The sequence below is a fragment of the Eublepharis macularius genome, chromosome 4, assembly GCF_028583425.1.
Source record: "Eublepharis macularius isolate TG4126 chromosome 4, MPM_Emac_v1.0, whole genome shotgun sequence".
NCBI lineage: Eukaryota > Metazoa > Chordata > Lepidosauria > Squamata > Eublepharidae > Eublepharis > Eublepharis macularius.
Genome location: NC_072793.1, coordinates 46,242,878 through 46,266,924, shown reverse-complemented (window position 1 = coordinate 46,266,924; position 24,047 = coordinate 46,242,878). Strand labels below are relative to the sequence as shown.

The 24,047-nt window shown below is 40.5% G+C and overlaps 1 protein-coding gene across 4 annotated transcripts in view; it reads right to left on the bottom strand.

Moving 5' to 3' along the window:
• Positions 1 to 3,321: 3,321 nt before the first annotated feature.
• LOC129328537 (A-kinase anchor protein 8-like) overlaps positions 3,322 to 24,047 on the bottom strand; it is a 32,281-nt gene continuing 11,555 nt past the window's right edge. The window contains exons 2-13 of one of the 4 annotated variants that reach the window (XM_054977660.1): positions 23,923 to 23,955; positions 21,439 to 21,679; positions 18,600 to 19,059; positions 17,650 to 17,767; positions 17,462 to 17,505; positions 16,607 to 16,661; positions 10,109 to 10,217; positions 9,446 to 9,590; positions 8,909 to 9,014; positions 8,086 to 8,216; positions 5,101 to 5,196; positions 3,322 to 4,491 (exon numbers count right to left, since the gene is read on the bottom strand). In XM_054977660.1, the coding sequence (XP_054833635.1) occupies positions 4,141 to 4,491; positions 5,101 to 5,196; positions 8,086 to 8,216; positions 8,909 to 9,014; positions 9,446 to 9,590; positions 10,109 to 10,217; positions 16,607 to 16,661; positions 17,462 to 17,505; positions 17,650 to 17,767; positions 18,600 to 19,059; positions 21,439 to 21,679; positions 23,923 to 23,955 (1,889 nt within the window). In that variant the 3' untranslated portion in view covers positions 3,322 to 4,140. The remainder of the gene's footprint in view (positions 4,492 to 5,100; positions 5,197 to 8,085; positions 8,217 to 8,908; positions 9,015 to 9,445; positions 9,591 to 10,108; positions 10,218 to 16,606; positions 16,662 to 17,461; positions 17,506 to 17,649; positions 17,768 to 18,599; positions 19,060 to 21,438; positions 21,680 to 23,922; positions 23,956 to 24,047) is intronic. The other 3 variants (XM_054977661.1, XM_054977662.1, XM_054977663.1) reach the window with 3 other exon arrangements.

The window sequence follows — 24,047 nt, the reverse complement described above, 5'->3', positions numbered from 1 at the left end:
CTGCGTTGGAGGGTGGATTTTATGACATTCAGCAAATAGTATTTCCACTCTATTCTCTCCTTTTCCTAAGACAGTGTATTAATAGCTTTGCACCCCATCACTTTTGGGTTTTAAAAATATGCTCGTTTTTGAAATGTGACTGCAAAGTCTTTGTGTGCATGCATCATACACTCAACAGCAAATGCAGTTTTGCTTTGGCACAATTTGTAAAGTGGCTGAGATAAATAACTTGTACATAGGTCTTCCTAAAGCAGCTTGTTGACCTTTCAAGTTTACAAATCTCTCTGTATATGTCTTCTACAAATTTTGTGGTACAAGTTCCTTCACCATAATCAACATTTTAGATTTTCAGGAATATCCTTTAGGAAACCAAAATTTCAGTTTTTCATACCAGAAGCTTTCATGTCATGCAAGAAAAGTTTTAAGGCCAGGGGATGGATGAGAGAAGTAGCATACTGCTAGCTGGTAATTTCTAATCAGGAGTAGAAATGTGCTGGGATTTGCAGTATGGAGAAGTTACTACAGTATTTAAGTTACGTTTTTAAACATGTGAAACATTGCCAGGCTGCATTTTTTTACTGGCATATTTTGAACTTCAGAGTTCGGTATACTAGTTTAAAACCAAAAGATAAACCAAAAAATAAAATAGGCAAGTAATAAGCAAGATAGAAAATTCATTTTGAAGATGGAAAAATAGTGAACTTTTAATATTTTCTTGAATAATAATTAGGCAAATGGTTCTGTCTGGTAAAGAGAGGCTAGAAAACCAGTAAGGATAATAAGGTGTGTGTGCAGGGATATTGCCCATCTTCCCTGCAGTTTACCAAGAAAAGACTACACTCTGAAAGAAGCTCCAAGTCACTGCTTTTAGACTCTACAGAATCTGTACAAAATTACACACACATGGCCAAATCTGTAAATGTAACAAATTGCTCTGACAGTTTTTAGAATCACTGCTGGAAAAAATCACATCTTGAGTTAAATCAGTTTTAAAGACACATACCTCTGACAAAGGATAACAAAACCAAAATAGAAAACATATGTAGCATAACACAGAGATGGCATATAAGCAGGTGATTACTTTGTCATTTGAAGGAGGCAGAATGTACAGAGATCGTGAACTACATTAATGAAGATAAATTGAGGCTACCAAGATTTCAGAAAATGCCTTTTAAAAACTGCATAGAAATTTTTACATTTAATACTTGCTGTTTCCTTTCGAGACCTACGATGATCTGTCTACCCAATCATCAAACTCCCCATCTACATTGCTTGAATAGACAGGTTCGTCTCACTTGATGTTTACTAATCACAAAGAGTACGATAAATAGATGAGATGAAGAAAGCATGAAGGTTTTGGAGAATCACCAAGTTCAATCTGAAAAGGGTATAAGCCTATTCCTCAGATTTATCCCAACATGAACCACTCTGCCTGCAGAACAGAACACCAGCCACCCTCCTTCACTGACTTTTGCTCTTCTGCTTGCTACTGGTTGCAAACAATGGAGGTAGTAGCAGGATCATCTATTGGTTGCAGACGACGGAGGTAGTAGCAGGATCGTCTAGTATCTTGAACCACTGGCATGCCTATCACACCTTTAGCTGTCTCCAATTTCACAGCTTTGAAATAAAATATAGGAACCACTATTTCAGCCATCCACTGCAGCAATTAATTGTAGAAACCTCACTCTCACCTTAGAGCTGCCAATTCCATTCTTAAGAAGCCTCCGGTAAATTAAAGAGTGTAAAGGAGAATTTTATTCAGTGCAGCCTTTCCCATCAAATTGACAAGAAAAGCTGCATCTGTATGAATTTTTAATTAGTTTTTAAAGGTAGCAAAACTTATAGACGATGGATTTGGAAGTATATTCACATTTCCAAAATACAGACACAATAACGAGCATGGAACGACAGAATATTAAATTAAGATTTATGTACACAAGTTCTATGGTTTTTGAGGTTCTCATCCATAATGGTTCCAAAGGAGCTCTCAGTTGCAGGGCAGAAGTCTGGAAGTAGAAATGTGAGACCAGGCAGGTCCAAACTAACCACACAGCTGGGTAACACCTCTGATACTTTCTCTCCCCTGCTAATGTCCCCCCCACCCCACCCCACCCCACCCACCATCAACATCAAGGCAAACACAAGTGTGGGAATCCTTTTCTGCTTTGCAGTGTGTAGTTTCACCCTTATAGTGCAGTATAAGCAGACTCGCTCAGAAATAAATCCACTGAATTCCACGCAGAGCTATTCCAAAGTAAGCCCATCAACAGCAACGGACTTAAACAGCAATTCTAGATAGGATTGTGCTGTCAGTGTAACAAAGACTTTGTGATTAGCGCAGTTTTTTAAGATTGTATTTAAGCCTTATAATGACCACACATGAGCTGGTATACACACTAAGTTACGGAAAATGGGTGCTAAAATGTAACACCTTTCTGCAACCCACACCATTTATTGGTATCAGTACTATGAGCTGCAGAAAGATAGTAAATCCTAGAGGTAATTAGCATATTACTTACATCTTGAAACACAGAGTTTATGCAGCACTTTGACTATGTAAGTACTAGCAATCCATCATCATTGGTTACTGCCATAATAATCAGCTAAGTAATGTTCCCAAGTACATAAAAGTTGTCCTAGAACTCTTCTTTCATACTGCTAATACACTCTCCACCCCCGGTTCCCATTCAGATTTCTAGATAGGGAGCACTGTACTGCAGTTTTTCATTATTCCCAAGATACACACAGTTTATTTTCAGGGACATCTACAAGTTGTTCATGCAAGATATAGCTACTGTTATGAAAACAAATTAGACATTGGGGTTTGCTGTATTTAAACTGTTAAAAACTTCTCATTTGATTTAACACACTTGCCTTTTCCATTTTACTCACAATATTTTCTCACACTGATCATCAGATGCTTAAGGGGTTAACGCAGCAGGAGCGCATATGGCTGCAAAGCCCCCACCCCAGTTCTTCAATGGTATTACTGTTACCTTTCTGTTTAGTCTGATGCAGCTAATTGTCACAAAACAGAATCATAAATCTTTTCCAGTTCCACTGCTTGATGCCCACTACAGGCAGAGTGAATGTTCATAAAGAGAAAGACAGGGTAATCAATGGAGCATGAAGAGGACTAGCTACATGATTTGCTTTGCGAGCAATTTGGGGTGGGGGGAGAAGGGCTGAAGTCGGTAGGTAGTATTGATGCCTTGGTGGAGGTGGGAGTGGTTCTATTAGAAACTATAATACAACAATAAAAGAGAATAGAGGAATGAGCTACTGTTAAGATTCAGAATAAGACAACTGCCAAAGAGCTCCGTTGGTAAGGGAATATTTAATGTTTCTGCAACACTCTTCATCAATAGATTTCGTATAGACCACCATAGCCTTCATTTACAGTATAGCAACCTTTGTTCCCCTGAACAAAGTCAGGTCGAACTTAAAAAGGAGCAATGCCTTTTAAGAGCGTACCAGGCTGCAGAGCTCCCTCCTACACATCCAACACCTTGCTGCTGCTTTCAGAACCCCACATACGTAAGTAGTCCTGGAATAGTGCTTTCTCTCTATCCACTAGAAGTATTCACTCTTAAACAAAAAGCACTGCAGAACTACTGTGCTGACCCCAGGTATTCCTGTTGTATACTAAAAGTAAAAAGGTAGAAGAGAAGAATGCTACAGTTGCATGGAAGTTACTCCAATTGTGCAGAATTTAAAACTCAGAATTCCGCTTCTGACATTTCTAGGCAAAAAAGGTACAGGGAACAAGAACGTTTTCAACTATATACAAAATCTGGGCTGGGGGTTAGAGGATACTTACTTCCCAAGGTTGTAGCATGGAACAAGCAGATTAACACAATTTGGTTTTGAGTATTTACTCAAAGGGGGGGGGTATTTTCCTAGTACAAAGCCATCTAGAAATTGTACTGCACAAAACCTAGCTAATACAATGAAGATTTGATTAAAAAAGCTATTTCCAAAACACTTTACAGATAAAGGCTTTTAAGTGCTGTAACTAGGTGAAGATGTAGTCAATGAAAACCAAAAGCCGCGTGCCATGTAGTGTCACAAATACAGTTATGGTTTTTAAAAGTTTTAAATGCAGAGTCTCCAGATGGGTCAACCTTCTTTGGAAGTTCACTCATCAGGTGGTTCCAGCTCCTCTGAAGGTATAATTCCTTTTCTTTCTTCCTCAGATTCCTGCTCCTGCTCAGCAGCAAAGGATTCCTGGGACGTGTTCAAGTTCCAGTCCTCCCCCTGTCCTGGTTCTTTCCCTTCCCCTTCCCCTTCTTCTTCTTCACCCTTATTTTCTGTGCCACTTTCTTCAACTGGGTTTTCTTCATCCAGATTGTCTCCACCTTTGGTTTCCTCATCATCCTTGCTTCCTTCACCTTCAGGCACTCCTTCCTCTATGTTCCCACTAGTTCCTGCCTCACCTTCCTCATGTTCCTCTTTCTCTTCAGGGTCATCTGTGAAAGGATTCTCCCCCTGCAATGCAAGACAGAACCACAGATCAGCTAGCGTTAGGAGACATTAACTCCTCACATCACAGAGGGCAATGCAAGTGGATGGCTGAGAGAACAATGGCTAGAATGATGCCACAGCATATGAAAGTAATTAAGTCCTGAGTGTTGTGGCAAGTGGAGTTAGAATGGGATACAGATAGGGAACTATGAGGTGGGGAGGAGAAGAGAAAAAATGGGGGGTGGGGTGGATAGAGAAATCTGCACTGCAGACAGAAGATAACTTGTACTTTGGGATGCAATGAGAGCTCATGAACTAGAGAGAGTAGGAATTGATAGAGAGGAATTAGAGTGGTACCAAAAAGGAGGCTAACTAATCAGAACAGACCATGCAGTTAGTACATAATAGATAAACCAGCCATAGTTTGAAATTCTGGGTTGATACCAGCAAACAAACCCATTTGTTATTATCTTACTGATGCCACATCTAACAATGGTCTGATTAAACCATGGTTTGTGCCATCTGAATGCTGCCACAGCAGTGCAACCCCCCTGAGTTAGTAATATCATGCAGGGCCCTCAGATGAATTAGAATTATGTACCAAAATGTAGCCTCAAAATGGCACTGCATTACCTTGAGATACCGCTCCAGTTTCTTGCTGATAAGCTTATTGTTAAGAATACTTCTTGCAACTACTAATGATGATTTCTTGGACTGTTCCATCATAGCCTAGAAGCAAAATATGCAGAGACATCACAACCTGTGCCATTCTTACTTGTATATATTAATGAAATGTTATTATCTTTAAGAACTGGCTCATCTCAAGGGGGTAAACATAACAGTTATAGAAGCTTTGAAACCATGGTAAAAATAATGTTTCTCCCCCAAGAAATAAAGGGAATTTCAAGAAAATTGAAATATGTGCTGAGCTAGCTTATCTTCACTTCAATTATCTAACAAAATAAAATAGGATAAATAAAATAGCTCAAAGAAATAAAAATAGCTCCCCTTCAGGTAAATCAGCTCTGATTAGGCACCAATTAAACAATAATAAAAAGTAAACCAATACAAATACCATTAATTAAACTACTAGGAAAGCAAAAGTCAAAGTGAAAGCAAAATAAGAACAAAGTCACCTTCTAACATCCTAAGAAGCCTCTGAATTTTTAAAAAATACATATTTCGTTTCTACTCCCACTCCATCGCTTTCCTCATAGAGATAAGCGGGTGGAAGAGACTGGATCTACATAGTTACACAGCTACATTGAAATGATAAGAGCTACAAAACATAAAGACAAGGAAACTCAGCAGAAAATAGGGAGAAAGAGGAAAAACAAAGGTTTAAAAGTCTCTAGTAGTTAAAACTGGAAGCTACAAGCTTCCTTCACTATCAAACTGGAATCAGAACACAATACTCTGGGTTTCTTTTCAATCATACAAATCTTTCACCTTTTACTAAAGAACTTGTTTATTAAAGAAACTTAACCTAATGCTTTAAGATAAAATGCACTGTGCAGAACCCAGCTCATGTCATTCTACTGTTTGGCATATTTAGGAGAGTTAAAGACAAATGAGGGTTTTCATCAAGTAAAATAGTGAATATACACAATACAAGAGAGAGCAAGAGGCCAAACCCTATGCCACATCAGCACAGCTCATATTAGTTTTTGCCATCTGAGAAGTTGGATTAAAAAAAATAACGGGGTTCAATCCAGCTTGAGGACCACAGATATTCCTGGCTTTATTCCCAGGGTCACAGGTTACAGTGGAACATTAGCCACACAGGTCAAGAGGAAAAAAAGGTCAAAACTGCTCCCTTCTTAACTCTTCCATTAGCAGAACTCCATACATGGAAGAGGTAGGAGGGAACTACTTTTGTATCTTCCTCTCTCTCTCCACTCAGCTGCCTGACCTACAGGGCTACTACTTCATTCAACTCCAGGAATAAACTTCCATGGGGTCAAGGGAAAAGTTGGGAAGATCTGATATTGTCAGCACTTTCTGCTGATGTATCATGAGATCCAACCTAAATTTTCTAAAAAAGAGAAAAAAAACAGCCCCAAGTACTATGCAATCAGAGCAGAACTTGCCACGTGGCTGGATACTGAATTAAAATGTGTAACAAGAACATTCAGTTCTTCAAACGTTTATATACAGTTCTTCAAATTATCATACACATTATAAGGTATCAATTGTGGACAAAGTCAGATTTAAACCATACTTCTGAAAGTGTTTTATGCATCTTCAGTATACAAAGCAATTCTAATTTCAACAGTTATCAATGCCTGCTCTGTGCAGAACAAAAAATCCACAAGGCAGGCTAGGGTAGTTTTCTACAAATTTGGGGCAATCCCCTGGTATATGCAAAACACAATGCAAAAACACTAAAAGGCAGCAGATTTCAGAGGTAACCCTCCATAACCCAGTAACTGCAAGGTTTGTGTGTTCACAGACATCACGGGCAAAAAGGAGTTTGTCTGGCATATTGTTTGGGAAAACCAAGATGCCATGAGAAATTTTGGCAAAATACAGGGAGTAACATGGTAAGAAACTTACAAAAGCAGAGAAAATCCCGTGTAAACTTACTAATAAAAATTAACATATCAATCAAGGTACAAATATAAGATATTTAATCATAATCGACAACAACTTAGGTCCACAGTGGAGCTTCTTAATACACAACAACAACCTTATAAGAACTCAGACCCACAGTTGGAGCAATAATTCATACAAATATCTTTTATCTGTACCTTGATTGATATATTAATTTTATTAGTAAGTTTACACGGGATTTTCTCTGCTTTTATGAGAAATTGTGGCTGCAATAGCCACGTCAAGCAGGAGATGGGAAGGCTTGAGTTGGCTGCAACTTGCCTCCTCCAACAGCCTGCTTCTCTACCCCTCTTACAGTGAGAGAAGCAAGACTGGAGCGGTCAACAAAAATGCAAGAAAGGACAAAGGAAACCCCCTGGCAGGTAGGAAGAGTGGACAGATGAGGAGAGACCAGGCAGATGGGAAAACCAGAAACAGGTTTTTCCCTTAATTTTTAGGTTCAGATGTGTTTGCTGCACATACACTGTAAAGTTCCTAGAAACAGTTGACTGCATGAAGGAAAGAGGCCTATCTATCCATGCAGGGGCACATAACAAATAGCAGCAACTGGCCATGGCTTCCTAAAAAATATCTCCCATGTGTTTCAAGCCATACATCTCCCTTTCACATCTTACAATGTTCAGTACAACAAACAAATCTGCCATGTGAAGTGTGTATTGATCCTGGTTTCCAGTACTTAAAACATTAGCTTAACACTGAATTTAAGTGAACAGATCTTTTTACAAAACCAAAAGGAAAAAAAGATACTGGAGCTGCTGCAGCAAAGGACTGCTGAAAATATGGGGTGCCATTAGTAGCAATGTTTCTGCTTCATGCAAGCTCTTTACATTGTCCTCACACACATTAAATAAAAGCACTAATAAGCACATTATCTCATCAAATTATTTTAGCGCATATCTGTGTTTGCTTTCAAACTAAGACAGGAAAAGTTCAAACAGGCAGCAAGTGACCACCCCTACACAATGAGCTATCTGCTAGTGCTCAGTTCAGCAAATACATACTTACTCTGCGGTTGTGGTTATGGTCAGGAGACTTCAGATGTTTCTGGATAATTCCATACTGCATTGGGATGAAGAGGTCACATGCAGCACAGTGAGCAGCCTCCACTTTTTTGACGAAGTGCTCCATACCTATATCTGAAGAACGGTCAGGAAATCATACTGCTGTAGAATGTGCACTCTATTATAACCACCAATATTTCCCAAATCTGTCAAGTGATCCATTCTAAAGAGAGTGGAGGTACTCAGTATCTGGGATTCCCTGCATCACCAAAAACTTGGCTACAACTGTATGGATTGAACAGAAAAATAAAAACAGAAAAACAAAAATGGAAAGCTACCAGTGCTTCCTACTGTCTCTTCCTGTAGTTAAAAAGCATGTAGAGTTCTACCCTTGGGGACTGAGAGCAAAGAGCAGTTCTCACACAGACTCAAGAACTACTACTTCCTAAAACAAATTGTATTTCTGATCCACTGTATTTCCTATGACTATATATATGTATCTACGCCCAGCTCCTTCCCCCCACCCACATTAAAATCACACCACTCATTTAGTCATAAAGAGGTGCAACTGTTTCCAAGGTGCCAGAAAAGGTCGTTGGGCATGCATATTAATGGGCAGCACAGACAACGTAAGGCCATCTTGCCTTTCCCATAGAAGACAGTAAAATGTAGATTTCCAGCATCTTTTGCAGCTCTGCAGGCATGCTCTCATGCAAGAAACATGAACAGGTACTCTAAGCAGAAAGTTAATTCAAATAACTCACTGCTGAACTTTTAAGACAGCTTTCACATACTAAACTATACATTAGTTGCAGGGTAATACATACCCTGGGTAAGATCTTGGTCTTTGTAGATCTGTTGTATGACTGCATTAATATCTTCAATTGCTTTACGGCGTTCTTCTGTTTTTTTTGTTTTGTTTGCTACATATTCCTGCATTGTAGAAGAACTTACTATGAACAGTCAAGATAACACTGAGGAAATACAAGATACCTTACTGGTCAAATGCCAAGCCTGCAATGAGTACCCCATAATCAAGGCTGTGACCCCTTTCCCATTCCTTTTCATTCCAAGCAATGTATTTTTATGCATAATAACTTATTTACCAGTCTCATTTCTTCCAAAAAATTAAAAGCAAGACTATTGTGTGGATGGGTAGCATAAAGAAAGATGCAGGCCAGGGCAGGGTCAAACAACTATGAAGACAGGATTGTTGAAGTCTGACACTACCAATATTCATCCCCCAAACTGTTTCCAATTCACACAAAATACTTCCGAACTAAGTGACACAGACATATTGGAAAAGAAAGAGCCTCAGCTGGCTCAGGCAAAACAGAAGACAACTCTGCTCAAAAAAGGCACACCTGGAGGAAGTCAGCTGTCTGCTGGGGCAACTTGGTTCCAACAAATTTAAAGTGTTCCTTGTGAAACTTGCTCTCCAAATGATTGGTCATCTCATCCTCATAGAACGTACGATATTTGCACAACGAGCACACAAACTGAATCCTGCTTAAGGCACACAGAATGAAAAAAGCTTTAATATGAAGGTTTACTACAGGACCTGTTTTTGTAGAACATTTTTTAAAACATCTGCTTTACATATACACAGCTTCACTCAAAATCAACTACAATATATATGTGGCAATAATATAGTCTTGGGCTCACTGTTTACTCATGTAGATCAGCTATTCCACAAACTGTTAATTAATAAGACTATCATACGCCCTTCCTTAGAAATCATCAGTCAAACTACACAAGACTTCTATAAACAATTCTGCGGTGATATTTAGAGTTGTAATGACACTGGTCTAAATACTTCGCACTTAAAATGCCTCTAAAACTCTAGAAACTACAATAAATAAAATTCGACCTTCAATAGCCTGCCAAAGCTTGGAAATGGCATGTTATATAGGAAGACATGTTAAAATAGTGAACTTTACCTTGTCCTACACAAGAGGATACCACATTATCCTAATCCTATGCTGTAACCACTAGCATACTTCCAGTCTTCTGGAGAAGATGCCTACCTTTCTACCATGCGATCACGGTACCTCTTTTTCTGCCTCTCCTGAGTTTTCTTGCCAGCTTGCAATTTCCGCTTGATTTGACTGATTTCTTCTTGAATAGTCAGTGCTCCTACATGTAATACAAGTCAGTCTTTATTTTCAGTATACTTATTTACAGATCCTACTGAAATAAAAAAGTCCTATATAAACTAGGGTCCAAGTTCCCAATCGTGCTTTTCCGGCCGGACAGGAAAGAACTAACAGACTGTACTAAAGCTTCCTGGAGATTAATCAGAGCTGAAACTGTAACTGTGTCACCTAACAAGCATCTCAGGCTTTAACAAACAGAACGTTTGTAGAGAGGGTTCTTCCTATATAAGTCTGTTTTTCTACAGATGTAGTGCCCTTAAAATTATGAGATGAAGAGCAAAACCTCAATTATAGTTTGACTTTGGACTTGATCCCACCATCCAAGATCGTTATACCAATCCTCAGAAATGCTAAACAGTAGTGCTGATTATATGCAGTATGGTTGTTGTGGATTTTCCGGGCTGTATCGCCGTGGTCTTGGCATTGTAGTTCCTGACGTTTCGCCAGCAGCTGTGACTGGCATCTTCAGAGGCGTAGCACCGAAAGACAAAGATCTCTCAGTGTCAAACTGTGAAATCGCTGTCTTTCGGTGCTACACCTCTGAAGATGCCAGTCACAGCTGCTGGCGAAACGTCAGGAACTACAATGCCAAGACCATGGCGATACAGCCCGGAAAATCCACAACAACCATCGTTCTCCGGCCATGAAAGCCTTCGACAATATATATGCAGTATAATCCATTGGCCCATGTTCTGCTTCTAAGAACTGGTAACGTAGAATAGTTCCATGGGCTGAAAGTGATGTTACCACACCTGCTAGAGATAAAGATTGCCCCACTGGTACAAAGAACTGATAACTCAAAGCAGCCAGCACTCATTCCATCAAAGAAAGAATAAAATGTCTAATAATAGCTAGAATGGTCATTTCTCTCTCAAGGGGGAGAAGGACATTCTGATATGCTTGGGTTCCTTTTCCAACAATACCTGGAGGCAGGAAACTGATTACACTGATTGTCTCCAGGGGGAGGAGGAGCCCGCCACCATTTTCCTGCCTCTACCTGCAACAGAAATGGATTTAGAGAGTTCCTGAGGTTCTCCTGCTGGGAGCTCTTTGGTTCACCTTTTTCTTTCCCACTTGTGTGCCATAGTGTGCCCTTCCCTTCTTTTTAAAAAGAAACCATTTGCTTGTCCTTCCATCTTTCATCTTCCCTGAGGCTACCTTTTCTTACTTGCTGCTTCAGATGTGGAATGCCCTTGCCTGGACTGGCAGCTGAGACCTCTAACCATGGGGCCTCCTCTAAGGGGGAGCTGGGGAAAGGTATCCCCAGGCAGCAGAGTAGGAGGACTCTGCAATCCCGCTGGCCTAGACATCCCACTGCAGCAGAGTTCCTGGAGAGAGCCGTTGATCGTGACACATCCGGCTCAGAGTACAAAGTTCTCAGCGTACGAGTTCTCTTTTTTGGCCCCAAAACTGCACCTCCTACTGACCAGCCAGCACAGTTGATATCAGCCTATCAACCCTGTTCTACATAGCTTTCAGGAGCCAAACTGTGAGTCAATAGAAGCTCCCTATCATGCAGGAAGCCAGGGTGGGGAGCTCTTTGTTGGCCCACCAGCCTTTCAGGACTGACTATAACAGTTTGTCTCCAACCAGTTACTGAAGAGAAAAAGAACCTCTTTACTCTCAAGGAGAGGGTAAAGTGAGACCTCTCATTCACCTCACCCCTAACTCATTCAAAGAAACTAGCCACTTCAGAGACATTTCACAGAGAAAAAGTCTGGGCTCTTCCTGCTCCACCAAGGTAGCTTGTAAACGCTCTCTTCCCATTAGGAGCACTTATTCAAATCAGATGACAGGGATTCCCTCTTAGAGTCTGATGGTCCTGATGCAGATTTAGATAAAGATAGATGCCAGCTGTCTGATGAGGAAGTCCCTCAACAGAGCAAGCCGCCTCACTGCCTTTTTTTCTCATGAGCAGCTCCTTTCTTTGCTACAAACAGCATTTAAAATCCTACTTTCCCTTTCCATCCTTTTTTAAAACTGAGATTAAAGAGGAACTTGCATATCCTACCAAAACCCGCTTGCATTCTGTACAGGCTAAAATAATGTACTTTTCCTCCTATCAGGTAGCCAGTTTACTGAAGGTCCTGGTGGTGGATGCTCCTCCATCTAGTTTGGCAGCAGTGATGACTATTCCAAAGGAGGGAGAGGCCATACTTAAAGACCCTAATGATCAAAAAAGCAACACAGCTCACTGCAGGGCTTACGCTGCCTTTTCCATTAAAGTTTCTGCTGCCGCTTCTCTGATGGCAAGAGCCTCATACATGTGGCTCAGAAAACTGTCCCAGGAATAACCAGATTTAAATCAGCACCTAATCAGTTACATGCAGAAGTTGGAGTGGGTGGCAGTCTTCATGTCAAATGCAAGCCTCAACACAATTAAGTTCTCAGGAAGAGAAATGGCGTCCACAGCGGTAATCAGAAGACATCTTTGGCTCAAGTCCAGGAATGCAGACTCCCTTTCTAAGTCTCATGTGGCATCCTGGCCTTTCCCAGGTGGTAAATTATTTGCAGACAGCCTATAGGACACCTTAATTGAGACCAAAGACAAGAAGATAATGCCATTCACCTATAAAAGGGAAGACAGATGGCAGGAGATTTATGGTTCTAAATTCTTTTTCTCCAACAGAATGCTTCCATGATTTAGACTAAACTCCAAATGACAGAAATGGTTCAAATCCAGGCAAAACTTCAAAGCCACAAATCAATACAACAACTCAGACCAAGTGCCTGCCTCTGCGAAGGGAGGAAAATGACACCAACGACAGAAGTGATGGCAGGTTAGCTTCTGCGGAATGACAGCTTCAAAAATTCCATTAAGCCTAGAAGTTATCAGTTATCCACCAAAAAATAAAGGAAACCATAACTTATGGCTATTCAAGAGAATCTGTCACCCCACATCACAACAGATGTCTACAACAGAGACACCTACTGGAGATTGCCACCATGAAATGCTTTTATCTGATGTAATCCACACTGTGCCTGCTCTCAGGGAGGGTGGAATAAAAGTTTTAAATAAATAAATAAAGAATGATGTGTCATCATCTCAAAGTTCTTAGGCATCTATTCTATTTTTTTTCCTCCACAGTCCCCCAAAAGAACAGGATTGCAGGGCTATCATAGATCTCAAATTCCTGAGCAGGTTCATGATGTACAGACAGTTCAAAATGGGGACCCTGAAGACCATCGGGGAGGCCTTCATAGATTTGCCCGAGGCATATCTTCATATGCCCAAAATTCCTCGGTACAGATAGTTCCTGAGGTTCACTTTGGTCAAAAACACTTCCAGTCAGGGCCGTTTCATTCAGGTTGGCATCAGCCTCCCAGATATTCATAAAGCTGATAATCTCCCTTGTGGCAAGCCTGCATCGCCAAGGAATTCATACCAATATGTATCTTGATGCTCTGCTTATAAAGTCACCCTCCCAAGATCAGGCAGTCAGGCATATTCAGAACACTATTCAGTGCCTTTCCAATCATGGTTTTCTAATCAACTTCCAGACGAGCAAACTGACTGTGGTCCAAGTTATTGTGCAACTGGGGGCAGTGACAGATTCAATGCAGGGACAACTCTTTCTTCTCCTAGACAGAGCAGAGAATATTCTCCAGGCTGTGAAACAAATTTCCTCTGCTAAGTCAATGGACTTGACGTTCCTAGTACATCTGCTAGGTTACAAGATTGCAGCAATCAAGACAGTCCCTCAGGCCTGGGCACATTCTCAGGTACTTCAGTGGACACTGTTGCCATATTAGCTCTCAGAAAACACATCAGAGTCAACATTAGTCACTATCTCAGGATGGACCTCCTTTGGTGGGTGACTAAGAAACACTTGTGGGAAACCCTTTCAAGTGAGCACAGGCTTCCCAATCACAGAAGATGCAAGACTGTTAGGGCAGGGAGCCCACCGCACACTGGGTCATGTACAGGGGACTTGGCCCCACCAAGAAGCTGCTCTTAGCATCTATCTTTTAGAACTGAGTGCAATTTGTCTGGCACTTCTTCATTTCCAAAACCGTATGTCTCAAACATAGGGATACAGACAACCCCAGTGCCAAATCACATGTGAATCGTCAGGAAGGCACCAACAGCAGGAAGCTACAGCAGGGAACAACTACCCTTATGTCCTGGGCAGAACGGCATCTAGCTTTTCTCAGGGCAGAATCCTAAGTACCATAGCAAATGTTCAAGCAATTTGGCTCAACTGCTCCAGACAGAATCAGGAAGAGTGGTCCCTCAGCCAGGAAACATTTCAGTCCCTGATTGATAACTATCACCTAGCTTGTGTGGACCTCTTTGCCTCCCTAGTCAATGCCAAGACACCCAGGGTCTTCTTGATGCATCAGTGTCAACAAGTAGAGCAAGAGAATGCTCTGATGTCCCCATGACCATCGAGTCTTCTACATGCCCCCTCCCAATACCTTTGATTTCAAAGGTTCTGAAATAGGAGAAGGAAGAGTTGATTTGCCCGGCCCCATATTGGCCCAGGAGACACAGATTTCCAGCCTGATGAAGTCATCACTTCAACCTCCATGGGAACTTCCAGCATCCACCAGCATGCTAACTCAGGACCCCATCTCTCATCCAGACCCACCCTGGCTTCGTCTGACAGGCAGGAGATTAAGTAACAACCACTGACTGCACAGAGTTTCTCTGATGAGGCTGTCCACACTATGATGGCAACCAAGGGAAGTTCAACTTCCAAAATTCACAATTCTTGGAAGGACTTTGTCAGATGGTGCAAGAGGAAACACTTGCAACCAGGCACCTTAGATGTTCCTCAGATACTGTCTTTCCTACAGGATGGGGTTTCTCAAAGTCTAAGAACCAATGCTCTTTTTTGCTGCCTTGAGCTCTGTAATTCCATCAGTGGTGTGTCACTTTCCAGGCACACAGCAGTAAAGAGACTTCTGAAGGAAGGTGCAATGCCTCAGCCTCTAACTGTGCACGTTTCCTTCTTGAAGACTTTATGTTGTACTTCAGGCTCTGACTAATCCTCCATTTGAGCCTCTGTGGGAAGTTTCCCTGAAGTTCTTTACTCTGAAGGAACTTTTCCTGGTAGCAGTTACATGAGCAAGGTGAGTGCTCTTTTCATCAGAAAAGGTTTATGTATCTTCCACAAGGACATGGTGTGGTGTGCACAGATCCCAACTTCATAGTCAAGATCTGCACACTTTTCACTCCTCACAGAATAAATATTTGCCATCCTTCTGCGCAAAATCTTCTCATTTTAGAGAGAACTGACACTCACGAGACCTTTGTAGAGCACTTCATTTTTATATCAGGAGTAAGCCATTTAGAAAGTCTGATTTCTCTTTTAGGGCTTTTCATCCAACAGTCAAGGGAAAAAGGGTTTCTAAGAATATACTGAACAGGTGACTAAAGGATTGCATCTCTCTGGCATATGAATCCCAGGGCCTTCAAGCTGCAGAGGGGATCACGGTTCATTCAACAAGAAGTGCCTCCATGTCAGCAGCGTTCAACACAAATACATCCACTTCAGATATATGCAAGGCTGCTACCTGGGCCCCGGTGTCAACATTTGTCATGATGGACTCTTAATGCAAGAGCTGAGGCAGCATTAATGCAGAGTCCTAAAGCAAACAGTTTAGTCTGACATCTTTGTGATTGTTAAGCACGCCTTCCCTCCTTGAATCAGATGAGCTTTTAACATCCAAGTGCATCAGAGTATCCTCCAGCTCTCAAGAGAGGATAATACATCGGACTAATCATGATGGTTCCTTCTTCTCAAGGGCAAGAACACTTTGGACCCACCCTAGCTGGAGGGTCTCTTTTCAACAATTTACTCTTAAAGGGTGACTGACTGCAGCCCCAATGTTTATTGTTTTTTCTCTGTTCTTACAGTTTACCTTTGCCTGAATAGTTTGTTCTTAGAGGGCTCTGTAGACCTTGTTTGTCTGTTTGGCACGCATTATGGATCGTTTTCGGCTGCAGACTGATGAGCATCAGACTCCAGACTGAAGAGCAGACTTCTCTTCCCCGGGAGATGGAATGTGCAATCAATTTCCTGCCTCCAGGGATTGTGGGAGGAACCCGAGAGCATCAGAGTGTCTCCCTCACCCTTGAGAAGGCGCCTTCACTGTAAGTTCAATGTTCTATTCTCCAGAAATAATTAAGCTGCCAACTCTTATCTCACAGACCTATTACATCAGAGTTAAATTCAACAATATAAGCTACAAGTTTATAGGAAAACTTGTTAGGTCAGTCCCTAAACAACATATAACACGAGAATCTTGGCTCCTGTAATCTTGCATACTAGAGCCATCTATGGACACATGTTATTATTTCAACTGCACCTGAGAAAACTGTCATCATTAAGAGTTCCCTTATACATGCTCATTTAGGCTTGCCTTTCTCAGAATCTCCTTTTCTTTCTTCATCTTCACCACCTTCTCCCTCTCCTTCCTAAAATGCAATTAAAGATACTGAAGCATAATACTGCAATTATTTTCAGCAAAGGTCAAAGAACATGTGGAAATTAGTTTCTCATCAGGTGATCAGAAGTGTTGCTAACTACCAAGATGATCTTATATGAGCCCCAGAAACAGAAAATACTCATACAAAAATGCCACTTAGTAGATGCAGAAATATAAATTGCCTTGTAATCTCTTATCTTTCAACTATCAGTAATATGAGCTTTTCTATGTCAATGAAGTATAAAAAATTAATCTTTAAAGCTGCAGAATTCTAACCTCATGATTTACAGTGCTAAGAAACTTTTTAAAAACACAGTTACGACCTGTGAACGGTTACTAAACGTTTGGATAAACAGTAGGATTTTGTTCAGATGGGAAAATTATTATTCTCTTCTATACTGAGCAAGCCCTATGACCTCATTAGTCAAACACAGATGACGCAGAACATGTATGCTGGGACTGCTTGGTTGGACCCATTTGGCACCCATGTATAGAACAACACACTCAATATGGTGATAGCATGATTTATACTACTTGAAATTTGGGGTAAGTATTCCATCTTTTTTTAACCTAAATGTAAAAAAGGACCCAAATTCAGTGAGAGCAGTAGTAACATGCAATGTATTTAATTTTAAGTTGCTGCCCCAACCCCCAGGAGCTATTATCTCAGATACGGGGTGAGAAAATCAGTAGCTTGCCAGCCCTGACTTCTGAACATTCTTCTGTAGCCTACTCACATGAGTTCTGCTAGTTAACTGTAAAACTGTACAGTAAGAAATTCAGACTCACAGCTTTAGAACCTTTCTCAGCAGCTTCTCCTTCAGGTCCCTCCTCTGAAAGATACAATACAATGACAGAAAAGTTTAGTGAACAATATTGTTTTAACACTAACAAATGTAAGATGTAGTCAAAGTGAAAAGGCTTAGATACAAAAGGTCCTATCTCTGTCTAGGCAGGTTTTACTGATAGACTCTTACCATTATCAGAGTCTGAATTGTCAGAGCCATCGGTTTTTGCAGCTTTGCTGTCAGGCTCATCAGAACTGTTAGCTTGTTTCCGTTTATTAGACGCCGGCTCAGTCTTTATTCTTTTTTTCTATGGGTTGAAAGACAAAAGTATTTTCATCCATGTGCACACTCTAACAACTGCCTTACCACCAACCAAATCACATTCAACCTTATTTTGAGTACTCTATGTACAATAAAACATGCTTCACCAAGTACATTCCACATGGGCCAAATCTTAGGACAACAGATTTCAAACAGAATTAATCCTAGATCACACTCTCTAGCTATTACTGTAAGATTCAGAAGTTAAACTAACAGAGTAATCCTATGAAGAGTTACTCCAGTCTAAGCCCATCAGTATCAACTGACTTAGACTGGAGTAATGCAGCATAGGATTGTACTGTAAGGCTACATACTGAATACAGTATGATATTCCTAGAACAGCAGTTGTCAAACTTTTCTTTAATAAGAGCTACTTCTGAGTAATGAAGAATATCCCAGCCTACTCCTCCCTTGCTCTCTAGCAAGTTTTGTTCTGTCCTAAAAACAGAGCATGGACTAGAAGAGCAACAGAAATGAAGCTAACAGCTTTTCTACAAAAAATTTAAACTTAGAGCAGAGCTTTCTGCAGTCTTTCCTGGGTCTTCTACAGGATGCACAAGCTACTCTGCAGCAGCTGGTGATCCACCAGGAGTTGATGAGCTAGCTGTAGGAGGCCCCTGTCCTAGAACAACTGTCCAAGATAACATTCAAGTACCAAGCAAGTGGGATAGGCAGAGAAGAAAAACAGCTGTTATAATAAGGCAATCTAAATCACAATGCAGACACCTTTGCACTTGACCCTAGGCAGTATTGCTTGCTAGGCGATGCCCTTTAGAACTTGTAGAAAACAGGTGGGAGAAGACTGCATAGGTACTTACTTTAAAATCTGCATCCCACATTTTCCAGTTTCTCCTCATGCGTTGTTTCATGCCGCCTCCTCCAAAGCGCATGTTGCCAGAGAAACCTCGCATTCCCTGGAACATATTGTATTCAGGGAAAAGTTTGTGGGAGAAAAGGGATGGGGGCCTATTGGGGCCATGGCCCCGCCCTCCCATTGGTGCTGGGGGGTCATTCCATTGTCCACCCATGCGCCCAGAATATGGAGCTGCCATGGATCTGTTATTTCGCCCGTCTCTGGGCCAGTTTTGACCCCGATGGCCAAAGTTGTCACGTGCTCTGTTGTGGTACTGGTCCCTGCGGTTCCCATAGGAGTTGTCATAGTGGCCTTCATAGGCATTGTCGGTGTCATGTTCAGCCTCACTGTAATCGTAGCCGGATCTGTACAGATCACGGTCGTTCAGTGAAGGCCTTGAGTCGTAGGACTCATATGTATCATACCTGCAAGAGTTGCACAGCAAGCAAGGAATCTAGTCAGTAGCATATAAAGCACCATGTTAAAGAGTCTGCCAAGAAATGGCAAAAGAAAAGTTATATTTTTAAAAAACTGAAACCAAACACAAACCACCCCAGAACTGTTCTAGTTTCATTTACGTCAAAACAAAGCTCAGTGTTTTAACTCAACGTAAGCCTCTCCCCTGTGAAATACATTACTGGGATAAGGCCATTAATGAAAGGGCCACACAGAAATTGTATAAATCACAGAAAAAGCAAAGCACTTGGATCAGAGCAACACAAATATGCCTTCAGTTATGACTAATTTTTAGTTTTGCCTGTTACTGGGTCACACACACCAGTCCCTTCAGGGGTCAACTCTGCTAGAAAGCTGAAATTCCTGGGTACAACTGCTCATGGTCAGCTCCCACCTATTCAGCTATTCTGAGTTGAAGCAGAGAAAGTGCTTTAGGGGAAAAAAAGCAGAGATAATTAGCTATACATTAAGAGGTGCTTCATACATGACATTTTGCCTGATTATCACAGTGCAGAAAAAACACTGCATGAGTAGACTTAATCACATCTCCTAAGCCCACTATAATGGCTAGGCACACTAGTATTTTTCTATAAATGGGAATTCTGAACCACCATAATTTCATGAGATTATTCCAAAAGCTACAGAGGTGTTTAACGTTGTAAATTCTGCACACTGTCACTTAAAAACAATTGCAACAGAGCTTGTATGCTGATTAATATGCACAGATGACAGCAGTCAAGGCCAAAGTGCACATTATTCCCAATTGCTTGCTGTTTTGACTTCCCTAACAGAACAAAAGTCAGGCTGCATGTAATAAACCAGCACTGGACACAAGTACATAAATCAACAGTTATGCTTTATATCAAAAATCTACAAGCAAGGACATTGAAAGGAAACAATGGCTGAGGAGGAGACTTTAAAAAACTAACTAAGAACAGAAAGTGTCACTCTGAAAAAGCATCAGGGCAAGCTAAATAATTCCATGTATTCCATTGTTGCAGCTGAGCCTTCACTGCTGCAGTGAGCCTCCTGCAATGTTTTCTGAGTAACTCATTGCAGCATCCTGCAACTTTCCATCTTCAATGCTCACTTGAACTCACTACATTTAATTCATGTTAAGGTGAACAATGCTGAGTTACCCAATATCCACCCAGTATACAGAACTGAAAAATGGGAGAACAGTAAGGTCACAACCCAATCCTAGGCACCTTCTCTCAGATGTAAAGCCCTCTGACTTCAAAGTGTGCACAGTGGCATGCCTTTTAACCTGGTTCTGCACCTTCCAATTATTTAGAGTACCTTAATCTTTATGCTTAAAAACGCCTCTAGCATATGAGAACTAAAGACCAAAAAGCAAAAGTATCATTTCATCATAATGTGGCTCAACTATTTGCAACAATTCCTTTCCCAAGACAAGAGATGCTATTTGAATAAATGCAAAGGAAGTACACCACCAGAAAGAGATTCAATGCAAAGTAATACCGTAAGTGTTCTATAGTCTACTCTGTCTTCTACTTGTTATGAAAATTATCTAATGGAATGAATCTGTGACAACAGTTACAGGCAACTAATAACCAAGAAGTTGTTTTCAATAAAAAATGCATTAAATACCCTGTGATAGTGGTCTTTAAAACTGCTCAAAGAAACTCATATATAAACAATGCCAATATAACAAGAAAACAATGCAGAACAGTATGTATAATTTAGCCACTGAAGTACTACTAAAGTATGCAAAATTAAGTAATCAACTTTAACACTATGTTTCTTCTAATTTTTTCCAGCAATGTTTCTATACTACTCCAATGAAAACCTATACTTTCCTACATATGAGCAACAGTTTAACTAAACAGTATTATAGATATACACGTGCACATCAATAAATGGCTAAAAAGATTCTTAAAAATCCCCATTTTTCATCCTGATAGTTTACAGCAAAATCCAGAGAAAATTATATTGGCCAGCTAATAGTACTGCAACTGCACTCACTGAATCAAGCTCCTATAGTTACAGAAATTTACTACAGCACATTCTTATTTTGCAGCATTATATTAAAACTCACCTATCAGCTATTAGAGCATTAACAAGCTTTTCTCACTCCAAAGCATAACTAAGCACCTTATTTTCAAAGCTCAAGCCAAAAATGGGAAAAATACAACTTAGCTAATTCTATTTTTCCAACAGCTTCCTTGTAAGCAAGAGAATGGATATGAAGCAAAGAACAAAGTTAGAGAGCAAGAGGAGCAGCTCAAAGGCAACAGCACAATATTTCATCAGCCCACCCTTCAGAAACAGACTAGCCTAATCTATGACTATTACTGAACCTTTTTCACCTTCATTTCTACACTCACCTGTCTCCACCTGAGCCATAATGTCCTCCTTGCATCATGTCAGTTTCTAGATGAGACACCATATCTAAGCGCTGGTTAAATTTTGCTATTACATCATCAGCACTGGTACCAGTAGAAGCGTTAAGGTTCATGTCTGTATCTGAACTAGGCATTTCCCAAGAGTTTGAAGTGGCCATACCATACCCATAATTGCCAGAGTTATCCTGACTGTATCCATATCCATAACTATAGTCTTCATAACCTGAAATAAGAAGCAGCCATTGAGTTTTCCAGCAAGTAAAGATTGCCATATATAAGCACCTAATACAAGATAAATAGCATCTCTCAGATATAGTAGTAATACCACAGGCTTAGAACAGACATTTCTATACTTCCTGCCAAATTTAAGGAGTAAGTGCTAATAATAATAAAAAATAAATTTGTACAGTGCTTTAAAGTGTAATTATCTTATTGTAACCCTTTGAAAACCTTCTGTGATGTAGGCCAGTATTATCATCTTTGCATTGGAGATGGACAGCTGAAGCTTAGATGAGGGTGACTTGCCTAAAGGTCATTAACAAGCAAGGTCATGACTGAGGTGAAATTTAAACTTCTTAATCTAAAACCCAATCTTTTAAATTACTACATTCCACCAACTGACTTTTCTACATGCCAAATCCAACCCTTACTTTTACCTCCACACAGTGATGTGGGATGGAAAATATTAAGCTGTTATATTTTTCTGTGGAAAAATTTCCACATCACATGGGTAAACATTGTTTGTAGTTGTCAAGGTTGTCTGCTGCAAATCATGTTAGATAGGCTAATGTAAGAAATGAAGCATGGACAACACCTAGTTCTTATAAACAGTATATTAGCCTTCTTTCACTAACATTTAAGGAATATTTCCCCCAACAACTGACATCACTGCCGTCACACAGAAAAAAGGTTGTACTAACAGAGCACCTGCTTTCAACCACCTCTTCCCAATCACATCTCTCTGCCACCGTGCAATTGGGTTCCAGTGTTAAGACAAGGCCACAGGTTTATTAATCACAGCATTACCTTCAGGTCTGCCCAAGTCAGAAATGCCCAAGCTGGCAGCACACATTGCCTCATGTAATGACATTGTCAGGCATTTGGAAAATGAAGCTCAGAGGGCTGGTAGTTCACTTCTCTTCAGAAATATTCCAGGAGAGGCAATCAGCATTGCCTACACTCTGCCTATTCAGCTTTTTAGTATGTAAATAGGTAACTGCAAGCTCCCAAGAAAATCATCTCAAATGGACTCTGGTACATAGTCTAGGATCATATATACGAGCAGAATAGAACACAAGATACTGGCCTGTAAACAACCATGCAGTTCTGAAGAGTTAAAGGAATTTAAGTTTTCTTAGGCTCCACTTTCTGTTTATTCCCACTCTTCTACTGCAAACCTCCCACTTTGCCCCCTTTGCTGTTCCCGAGGCTCTGCTATAAAAAGAAGTCAGGGAGGGTCAGTTGGCTGTAGTAGGAAGGGGAACTCAGAAGAGACTGACAGGGCTCTTAAGCCAACAGAAGCACCCTTAAGTCTCTGAAACTGCATGGCTGGACACAGGCCAATATATTTAAGTTTAACATGATGACCACTATACGCAAGGGCACTTGTTCATTAAAAACAATGAAGCCAGGATTTTCTGTGGGTCAAATATTGGTTTTACAAATTAGTCCCAGTTTAAGTAAACTACGGTTTTGCATCTGAAGCGGCCCATAGTGAGGAGGGGCAAATTCATCACAATTAGTAATATTTTAAAAGCATGCAAGATAAAAACTCTAATCACTGAATTGCAAAATATTCCAAGGGTCCATCTAATCTGAACCGCAAAATATAACCATCTCCAAATAAATGCAGACCTGGATCACCTACATGCCTTCCACATGACTAACTACTTGTTTTTGATCCTGTACTTCTCTGGGAGACAGTCAAGTATGATCTAACTGGATCACAGCATAATTACAAGATGACAAGTCTGAATGCATGCCAACAGTGATCCATAGAGTGCATGGTGCTTTATTACCGTATGTATAACTCTACAAGCAGAGTGCAAGCAGAATTTGTTTGCAGTCCTGCAGATGCTTTCTTTTAAGTTTCATCAAAACTAGTGGGATGCTACTGAACAGCCACACACAGGATTGGTCTGTTAGTATTACAGTGCCTTGCCGCTGTCATCTGATAGACAGCACAGGAGACATGGAAAGAGATTAAATGCTGCTATCTAAATTAAACAATCATATTATTGAAGGTGAACCATAGGCAACTATTTTGCACAGCTTTATTTATAGCAGCAGGCATTGGCACAATAAACTTGGTTTTAGCAATGACCATAAATAAAGGTTTGTACCACTGACAAAAGCAGACATTCACTGGTAAGGAACACAAAAGAAGTTCCTGAACTGTGGGATTTAAGCATTACTTTCTCACTAGCTAAGTTATAATTAACATTATACATGCACCATTGTACTTGCCTCTGTTTGTGCCAGAGTTCCAGTTTCCATAACCTAGAGGAAAGATACACCCAATTATTACATAGCTGTTCTATGTATAGCATATATATATATATATATATATTTTCATTCAAAGGTACAATTTA